The sequence below is a fragment of the Nicotiana sylvestris genome, chromosome 9, assembly GCF_000393655.2.
Source record: "Nicotiana sylvestris chromosome 9, ASM39365v2, whole genome shotgun sequence".
Classification (NCBI taxonomy): Eukaryota; Viridiplantae; Streptophyta; class Magnoliopsida; order Solanales; family Solanaceae; genus Nicotiana; species Nicotiana sylvestris.
The window spans coordinates 81,856,501-81,867,044 of NC_091065.1; the positions used below are offsets into that span (position 1 = coordinate 81,856,501).

Genomic DNA, 10,544 nt, shown 5'->3' on the forward strand with positions numbered 1-10,544 from the left:
GAGGGATGAGTACATGGTGGCTGAAATTTTCAGCCAAGTTTTCCTAGAAATTTCGCCCACACGAAATTGCTATTTTCGGGTATTATTTGGGTAACACAGTAGAAGACCGTGGAACGTTCGAGGATCACGATTGTGCGGGTGATGGAGATTCCATTAAGAAGTTATGGAACTGAAGGCTCACGTGGTAGAAGAGATATGTTCACGCTTCAAGAGGTAACCCGTGAAATCCCGTTTATGCTAGTTGTCTAAATTACATGTGATTTTGATACTGGGATTGCTTCCGCTGCATATAATAATCCATCAAATTTCAGATCCAATTTTCTTATAAAATTTGTGATTTCGTGTATTTTAACTTGTTGTAACTTTATAGTTATGGTAGGGATATAAATTTTTAAATATCTTTGTTAGTTGGAGATTAATAAAAATTTTCTTTCACCCCCCAAAATGTAACCAGTATTTTGTTTTAGCTTTCAAGTTGCCAATCTATTTTTTATGAACAGTTAGCTGCAGTTATTTTTTAAATGTCTAAATAATATAACATTCATGTACATTTTTAGTAAAAAAGAAGTTAAAATCTTTTACTTTTACATTTTTTTCTTCTAATACGTACTATTGTCTTTTGTGCAGAAAATATATATAAGATTAGAATAATGCACCAACACAAACTTGATACACACTATAATGGTTAAAGTACTTTTTCGAAAAGTACTTTATCAATGTGGAAATTGATTGTTGTTGGATTACAGTAAGCAGCATAATAGAAACTCTTGACTACATCAAAGAACGTTTGCTTGATGTTGGCATCTAGATCTTCATATGAACAATCAGATTTGGATAGCACGAGTTCAGCTAGTTGTTGCATGTCATATTCTATCTCCATGCATGTTGATATTTCCAGCTGCTTTTCAACCCTCTGATCCTCAGCATTCTGTACCAATAAAATATCCAACCCGTTTATTAATTCGGCTGAGTTTTAACCCGTCCAATTGTAACCCAACATGCACATTTGACCTCCTTAAAGATATGCTCACGCATACACGTTAAGAATGTATCTACTATAAGAAATAGTGTTTGTATATATAACAAATCAATTTGATACTAGTAAATATCTTTTGGACGACCTAATAGTGCAAAACATTTCTTACACTGTAGGTCTTATAAGTTAAACAACATCTATACTGTCTAAGTTTGGCAGCATATTATCATCTAACCTTAGAATGCTGCTTGAAAAGACGGAGACGGTGGCAAACATTATTGGAGATGTTGAGAAGCTTTTGATACATAGGATGCGACAACAATAGCTCATCTGACATGCCGGCGCAGAGATTTAACGTACTAATTAGGAGTTCTGCATCTCCTTTTCCCTCGCCTCCCTCTTCCAATATCACCAGCCACTTTTCCCACTATACATGTTCATAACATTAACAGTATTTTTTAGCTTTCTTTGTCGTAAAGAAAGCTTACCATATTTATTTCAATATTAAACTGCTAAAGAAAATATAGCAAGTACGACTAACAGCATGACGCAAGTGTTGATGGATGTCTCTGCTATGAGTCACCAATGCTTCAAGAGGGAGCTGGTTTAGGGTTCCGAGAAGAGTCCCGACGAGTCTCTGTCTTGTCCTACACCTGCCATTCCGCAGTTCAAAACAACACAAAGTAGCTCACACAATTGAAAGGAAAAATAAACGGTTCCACCCCTTTATTAGTATATACATGAATAGTACGCCTAGAACATAACCTTAGCACCACAATCAAATTGAGAGCGGGTTAGCATTAAACTGAACACCTTATTTTTACCAGGAATTATATATACATATGAAGAAAAAAAACTAAAAAAAAGAATTACTATATAATAAAGTCATGCCCGTTTTCCCACTTTATGTGACATATTTCTATTTGAAAAGTCAAAAGAATTTTTCTCTGACCATATTTTATAGTAAGTATTGTGACTTATAGTAGTAATTTTTTAATAGTTTTTAAATATATAAATTTTTATTTGAAGATTCTATATCCAAATCTCTAGAGTCAGGGGTCGAAACTTTTCTCTAGATATTAAAAAAAATGAAAATAATGGGGATACGTATAGAAATGACACCGCTTGTCATTGTAGTAATTTATTAGTTGGTCGATTTCTTTAAATTGTAACACTGCCTATTAAAGATCATGCGTACGACACTGTCTAAAGCATGCATGCATGAACTGATATACGTATATTTTTTGTATTTTTTAGTAGGAATTATGCATCGTAGTGATGTATTTCACCTAGTATTAGAGTTCCGGCAGTGTAGGTTGCTGCTGCTGCAATGTGCGAATTCGTGACGAAAAGCCGTTTTGTGTTCCCCAGAGATTTGGGAACTGCCAAAGTGGCGTTTAATAGTCTCCATAATAGCAGCGGTTTTGGCCCAAACCAGCCGCTCTCTGTACCTTTCTGGTTCAAATACACACCCCACCGCCAAATAGTACGTCACCAATAGGTTTCTTTCGCTCAATCCAAACTTTCCTAATCCACACTCTCTGTACCACCTGCGTGCATGCAATCATGCAAGAATTAGAGTAGAATCAAGGTAGGTTTGGTGGGTTCAACTGAACTGTTGCTTTCTACTCGGATTATGAATACAGATATATGCAAAAGAAAAAAAATAAAATGTATGCATATAAAAAGATAATACTCATTCTGAGCCAATTGATCTAAATCCGAGATTTTCCTGTGGTATGAAATTTAATCAAGAAGATCCAGCTACCTAGTGACCAGTTCATTTCGTCCTCATTAATGAAATTGTATGCATCAACTTATTACAACTAACCTGATCACTATTGAAGTTGCATGATCACTCAATATAAGTAAGACTTACTGGAGAATGTTTCTCCACTCAAGCTGATGCACTGCTTGGCAATTGTTGTAATCCAATTTTGCCAGCTCCAGATAGGTATTATTATTGACAAATGGCATCCTGAAAAGTGAAGGAGTACTTATATGCATTTATAGCGTAAATTTTTTACACTATCTTAATCAGTTATAGCAAATAATATGCTTTATTTTTCATGTTACTAATATCACTTTTTATGACTATATACTTATATTTATCGTCATTGCAAATGTAGGAAAGTGCTAGCTCAAAAGTATGTAAGGGTCGGATAAGTTCCTCCACCTTTAACTAGAGATCTTAAACTGAAGTTCTAGGATTAGAGAAATTTCTAATATGAAACACGCACTCCTTAAATGCGCACTATGCAGTATAAATTTGAGTTAGTTGAACCAGCGAATTTCAAACATCATATGATTATAAAATAAACTGCTGATTAGGACATTTCAGGAGTTCATTGGTATACGTAGGCCAAATATTGAGTTATGATGAAGATGTTAATACACTGAGTAGACCTTTCACCAAAAAAGCACATCACTATCGCATGTTGACAACTTGCTTCAACATCGCCGAACAATATTACGGTCGTAGGTTAGTTTCCACGAAAAAGACTAAGGCTTTCTAGAGCTTATATTAGTTGTCCTTATCTTTGTGGACAGCACTATACTTAAAGTTTTCTGACAACTTTCTACTGTAGGCGCTCTGTTTTAGTACTCCCTCCGTCTTTCTATACAAGGGTGTTTGATCGAATTGAAAAAAACAAAAAGATCTTGGCATATACAAGAAGTATTTTTAACACTTATGATTTTAAATATTATATAATATTTTTATGCATATAAAGTATATCACTAAGGATACAACAAGAAATTTAAATTTAAAAAACTTTCAAGTATAAAAATGTATCTCTTTTTAAGATAAGTCTTCAAGGAAAGAATACCATATTAAATAGACAATGAAGAGCGTTCCTCCGATAGAACAAAACAAAACAATCATGAAGACAGCAGACAGAGCACAACTTTTGCAAGTAGTTAGACAACTTTATTATTATATATATATATATATATATATATATATATCTCACAAGTATATTTTACCTTTTTAAATTAATGAAGTAGAAAAAAATGAAGGAAAAAAGTGAGAAGGAAACAATTTTATTTTTATTTGAGAAAAAGTAATTGCAAAAAGTACCTGTACAAGGTTTTGCCAATCCACACATCGTCTTCACCACCATATTGTTCCAGAAAGAACCTTGTTTCTATCCGAGGCAAATTGGCATACCACGGTATGTCTAATGCATAGCCTACCTGTTACACACATAAAAAAAATTATATTACAAAATAAGAAAAGAAAAGAAGAGAATGTGTGAGGGAAAAAAGTTCTCTAGATACAGTAGCAAGTATTAATTGTCCAGTGAAAACCGAAGAGAAACCACTTAATCAAGGGGGCGCTTCGATTGGCTATTTGGCTTAATCTCTAAAAGGCTAGTTTTGAAAAAATTGAAAAACAATTAATGTTGTTAAAAAGTTATGCAGGAGGATTAATAGTATTTCTACTTACTCTCCATGTGACTTGAACATCCATCCAATTATCAACTATTGGTCAACAGACTCAGCCACTATAACAAATCTCACTCGTCATGCACTCGGATTAGCTTTTGGAAGAATGATTTTGGAGCATATTTACTTATGTTGATTTTTTGTGAAATACTACATTTTGATTTATTTTTTTTAAAATTTGAATTTCATAGATAATTGGTTTGATTTCTGAAATTGTTAATATGTTCTTTAATATTGTTGGTTTTTTGGAAACTATTAAATTTTCTAAACAAAATGGCCTCAATATTAATTGTTTACCTCTCCGGGAAGATCTTTGGTGATGATCCACTTGTCTAGAAGTTGATTTTGAGCTCGTTTTTCTTGCAAAAAATAGGAGGAAAACTTGTTGGCATCAGCAAGTATCTTCTCTCCAGGAAACATCAACTGGGAAGCCCTAAACAGATTATACATTCCAGTCACTGCTTGGTTCGATTGTCCCACGAAGCAGAAAAATTCACCCCTGCTCTCAAAGTTTTTGAATACGTCTGTTGGAAAAAAAAAACTTCATCATTATTAAGGAGTTTAAGTTTGGATCAGAATTTTAAGGGTTCTGATTTCTAAGACAACAACCTCAAGGCTAATATAATTGAGTTCGAAATTTATTCGTATATATTAGGTGACTTTCTAACACATATATAGGGCCTAGGCCGAAGATATACTTTGTTCGCCAAACTGATAGCTTATGTTACATATATACATTTTATATAAATAAAAAAAATCTGGAACAATAGGTAATTAGAGATAAAAATCAATTGAACTGATAACCTGAAAAGTAGAGTAGGAATCTACCAAATTATTTAAACTATGCAACTGATATAAAATTTGTTTACACATCAGGTATATAACTTAAACTCAGGGATGGTTCAAGAGGAAGCTAGTAAAGCCTTTGTTTTAGGCCCCCTAAATTTTGGGGCCCCAAAAATATTTTTAGTTGTGGATTTACTATCTTATTTTTGCTTAGACAATATTGAAGTTTATAAAAAAAAAAAAAATACAAAATCCTTATAAAAATGGAAAGAAAGACTATCTATTTTTTAACAATAGAAATATTTTAGAACTTTGAATTAAAATACTCAAATCTTCGTATTGATAAATAACATTTTTTATAATAAGATCCAAGGTAACGAATTGTAAATACGTGGCTAACATCTTATTAACTTGAATTTTCTTACCAATGCGGATATTAATATTATATTTTATAAGATAACTATACTATAAACATAAAGAAAAAAAACAAGAAAAAAAAAAGAGAAACCAATGTAATATTAATACTATATTTTGCAAGATAACTAAATTATAGACAACAAAGAAAAAATTAAGACCCCTTATTAAAATATGGATTTAGGCCAAGAATTTTATTGAGATGTCTTTGCTTAAACTTATTGCTAAAACAATAGCCTGGTATTTTATTATATGAAGGGAACGAGACATATGCAGGTTTTAATGAACTGCATACTAACCAGCAGAAACTACGTAGCCATGCAACCTTAAAAGTCTAAAAGCCATGGCCGTATCATCAATGTCTTGAAGTCTCGAATTTCTAGCCCAACAGATTCCTTTATTTGTCCAATGTCTGCAAATGAGCAGTAGTCATGTATCATATATACTATTCCTTAAATTTCTCTTCACTTGCTCAAATATAGTCGTAGGTGTACTTTTTATGTACCTATTGACATAATCAATACATTCTTTAATTTCTGCCTTAAAATATCGAGAAATTCCAAGTCTTTCCACTCGATCAACCATCCAAATGTGCTCAAATAAGTCCACCGGATATACATTCGGAACTAAATGATTAGCCAAAAAAACCCAACATTCAACTTAGCATTAGATACCAAAAAGAAAAAGCACAATACTATTAGAAATTCGATCAAAATCGACCGATGTCGCTTGTTAATTGGCAATAAATGATCGAAAAGTGATCGACTCGTAACGGTCGAATTAGTACAATAGATCAACTAAATTCCACACTCGACCCAAAAGAAAAAGGACGACCAAAAAAACGATCGACATCGGTTGGCTTTTCTAAATTATATAATTAATAAATTCATCATCTGATATTATTGTACCACTAGATCATTGATGCTTTTTGGTTTAAGACTTTCTTTAATTTTATTTATACTTTTTAATCGCATTTTTGTGCGAAAATAACCAATCGATTTTGGTGGGTATCGTTAAAAAAAATTAAAATGACCCACTGAGATACCCGACCGATTTCAATCAGTTTTCTAAATATTAAATTTAATTTATTTTTAAAAAAATCGGTCGAAGTTGGTCGATCTTGCAAAATAAACTTCCCATGACACAACAATAATTTCTCGCATCTTGGCGCAAAAAAGGGTCGAATTCGGTTGTTTTCGTAAAAGAAAAATTAAAAAAGAAAATATTTTCAAATATCGGCCGACTTTTGTTGGTTTTTCAGTCAGTTTTTTGACCGATCAAGTCGCGGACGATTTTAACCGAATTTTTAGTAGTGGTGTAAATATACTAAAAGATGGAGACGAATCAAAATTTAGAGTCAATGTCTCAAAATGAATGTGATCTATTTTGCGCTCTAGCAAAGATTATTAAACTTTTTTCAATAGAACCCTTTGAATTTGCTCCAGAGGTAAAAGATCTCACTGTTATAAACTTGGCTGAATACGTACCTCCGCCATTGAATTTCTGAACAGTGTTTGAGAGATAATTGAGACAATTAGTATCATGAGTCTGCATAAGTGCAAAGGCAGTGGAGGATGGAGAAAAGAGGAAAGACCCATCAGCGCACTGCAAGTGAAGTAGCTTTTGCCAGTCCAAATCTGGCATCCCTTCCAAACTGTGGAGTAACGTTGTAGGCACTTTGTGCATTGTGTCTTTTGGTATCCTATTGCGCACACACATAATCATTACTCACATATATACCATGGAATATCAAATATAACATGGAAAATATTAAAAGGAGTTCCACTTTCTATCGCCTAAAATATTAAAAGGAGTTCCACTTTCTATCGCCTAAAGATACAAGAACCTATCGAAAAATTAAAGAAAAGGGAGAAAATAATCACTACTTTTATTGCATTTAAAGCGAAAGAGGAATAGCCTCATCCGTTCTAATTTGATTGTTCATTTGGCAAAGAATTGAAAATATGAATGATTAGTATATGTTGAGAAACTTATTGGAGATATTTGATTTTCTTATTGTTGAGAAGAGCACAATAAAATATAGAATTTTATTGAAAAGTGTAAAAGTAGAGCCATTGGATCTTTCGAGGGTCTGTCAAAGAATGCAAACTTTTCTTCTAGGCTAGGCAATATTTTGGGATAATTAACAAAAGAAAGGTAGACTAACATATTGGAAGGCAACATTTAGCCCATATTTGGATTTGCTTATTTTTAAGTATTTATTGGTTTTTAAGCATTTTTTTAATTTGTGTGGTGTTTGACAATGATAAAGAATACTTAAAAGTACTTCCTTATTTTATCTTGCTAATACCACTTACTATGTTCTGTTAAATATAGTTATATTTTTTTTTAAATATCTAATTGTGAAAAAATCCTTCTAAATTGTCATGTTTAGTGAGACGAAATATGACTTCAATTAATCTGTTAGCCCAACTATGATTAATTTCTTTAGCTTAGTGTAAACATAAATTTTAATTTCCTGCTGATCAGGAGTAGTAAGTTTAAGATGTGCTTGACTATATATATACCTTGTGAGTTTTAGATTTCCTCTGACATATATCTCTCTCAAGACAGGAGAATCATCCGGAATATCAATGCCTATCTTTTTTCCAATCTCAATTAGTGAAGGAAACGCCACTTCAAATCCTATTGGCATATGCTCAGCATTTTCATCTCCAATCTTGCTTAAATTCTCTCTGATAAACGACATTCCTATCCAAAAACAAAAGAAAAGCCAAAAGAAAATACTACATGATTACCTCAACATATATACAATCAAATAATGGAGTATATATAATAATGATGAATGATAACATAAACTAGTAAGCAGTGATTACGTATACATCATTACCTAGTTCTCTTTTGTCAGCGTGCAAATTCCAAGATTGCAAAGCAATAACACAGGCCAATGTGTTGATGATTCGATCGTGAGCCAAAAAGATGGACTTGTCACCCCACGAACCATCAGCAAGTTGATTGTTGGCAATCCATTCAAGACTTGAAGGGAATTGAGGAGTATCGCTTCCATTAATGTCTTTCACAAGAGCAACCCAAGCTGTGTCATAAGCTGATATACTTATCTCTCCATCATCCATGCATTGCAACATTAACCGGACGGCATCAATATGTTCCTTTATCTTATTTGATCTGTACACCTTTTACGTAACATAATTTTCCGATTAAAAACAAACAAACAAAAACATTCAAGAATATGCATGTGTACTCAAAATTCATATATATGTATTTTAATATATTGTAGCAGGTAACTTAGTTTTATTTTTCATATTGTGAATCTCACTTTTTATAGATAGTTAGATGCAGTATCTCATAGGTGCAATACGGTAGCTAGTGTAAATATTCTTTTACACTAGCTATTAATTAATATATATATAGGGGCGGAATTAGCTAGGTGCAGTAAAGGAGATTCAATGGAATTCTTCGTCGACAAATTAAACGATGCAAATAACTCATAAGCTATTCTTTTTTTGTTATTATATAAAATATTGAATCTCTTTGTCATAAGAGAATATACTAGTGTAGAGGTAAAGGGATTGCAAAGATTGCGTTATGTCACAGATTCCCACTTATGATATTTTAGTATTTTCTTGAATATCGTTTATAAAGATTTGGCTCGTCATAATGTAGACTCAAGGGGAAAAGAGAAGCAATAAGATTTTCGTTATTGGCCGAACCACCTCTTGTGTTTCTTCTTCTTCTTGTTGTTCTTGTGCACTGTCTGCTTCCTCCACGTTGTCGTCCCACTTGATAACTGGCAAACCATTTTTAAACACCTCTTTGTATTCTGCATTTTTATTTTTTAACAAATCAATATTGTCATTGTTTTTGTCAAAAAAAAAAAAGAAAAAAAAAAGAAAGGGAAACAAAATATAGTCGATACCTTGTGCGCGAGGTCTTGAAACCGCATTGCATTGCAGATTGGAGCTGTAAAGTACTTGTTCTGTAGAACACCCGTTGGCTGTAAGTAATTATTTTGTACTTAAACTTCCAATATTTTTTGTAACAATAGTACTTCTAGTAATTCTCAGATGAAAAATCGACCCTATATAGTATATACTAGTATTCTAAGGACAATAATATACACGATGCATGGTTTTTTCAGTAATGCATCAATGTTAAACTTAAACCTTCATAAACCAAAGTGATACAAAAAAATGATGGGATGGGGGTGGAGGCGAGGTTTAATAAAAGCAGCGCTAATCCCCCACCCCCAAAGAAAAAAGAACAATTACAACATTAAGAAAAAGAAGAAGGGGTAGAGTAGTAAAACTAGAGCTCACTTTTAAAGAACTCATGAGGTTGACTTGCAGAAGAATTCGGTGCGTAACGGCGGGAGGTGAAGGAGAATATTCTGAGAGAAGAGGTCGTCGTAGTTAAATAATATTGACAAGACATGTTTATTCAATATCTTTCTCACTTTTTTTTTTTGGTTGCTCTTCTTTAGAAAATGAAGCAAAAAGCTAAAGAAAAATAGAAGAAGAAGAGGAGGAGGAGGAAGAAGACGAAATAATTCTATTTCCTGCTTTCTTTTTGGGAAGCTATATATGTTGTAGTTTGATATGAGAATGAAGAGAAGGAGTCAGGGAAAATAGTGGTTAAATAATGGGAGTATGAGAGAGGTGAAGCAGACAGAAATGACTTTCCAAGAGATTCAATAGGTACTTGATTGGGATCATACAAATTCATGAAAATGAGGGCACTCTTGTCCTTTTCCTCCACATTTTTATTTTTTCTTATGTAGTAGTACTACATGCTTATTCTCTTCAAAGTAATTTTATTCTTCGTTGGGGCTGTATATCTTTATTTATCATTTACCAAAAGAAATCATTTTATATTCGCTTGTTCTACTTCTTAATTGTTTGGAAAGAAATAATGCTGCTTTACATGCATTCGTCATTTGAAG

The 10,544-nt window shown here is 32.8% G+C and overlaps 1 protein-coding gene across 3 annotated transcripts; it reads right to left on the bottom strand.

Moving 5' to 3' along the window:
• Nucleotides 1–649: 649 nt before the first annotated feature.
• On the bottom strand, nucleotides 650–10,174 carry LOC104217889 (ent-copalyl diphosphate synthase 1-like). Of its 3 annotated transcripts, none has more exons than XM_009768226.2 (15): nucleotides 9,922–10,174; nucleotides 9,522–9,581; nucleotides 9,319–9,425; nucleotides 8,475–8,778; nucleotides 8,152–8,335; nucleotides 7,111–7,325; nucleotides 6,129–6,249; nucleotides 5,923–6,035; nucleotides 4,721–4,947; nucleotides 4,056–4,171; nucleotides 2,856–2,954; nucleotides 2,266–2,526; nucleotides 1,518–1,629; nucleotides 1,212–1,403; nucleotides 650–928 (listed from the first exon to the last, which is right to left on the bottom strand). In XM_009768226.2, the coding sequence occupies exons 1-15, from the start codon at nucleotides 10,034–10,036 to the stop codon at nucleotides 686–688; spliced, it is 2,469 nt and encodes an 822-aa protein (XP_009766528.2). In that variant the 5' UTR covers nucleotides 10,037–10,174; the 3' UTR covers nucleotides 650–685. The 3 variants fall into 3 exon arrangements, with proteins under 3 accessions (XP_009766528.2, XP_009766527.2, XP_009766529.2); XM_009768225.2 differs by having other exon boundaries at nucleotides 9,522–9,599; XM_009768227.2 differs by lacking the exons at nucleotides 5,923–6,035; nucleotides 6,129–6,249 and having other exon boundaries at nucleotides 651–928; nucleotides 9,522–9,599.
• Between the last annotated feature and the right edge of the window lie 370 nt (nucleotides 10,175–10,544).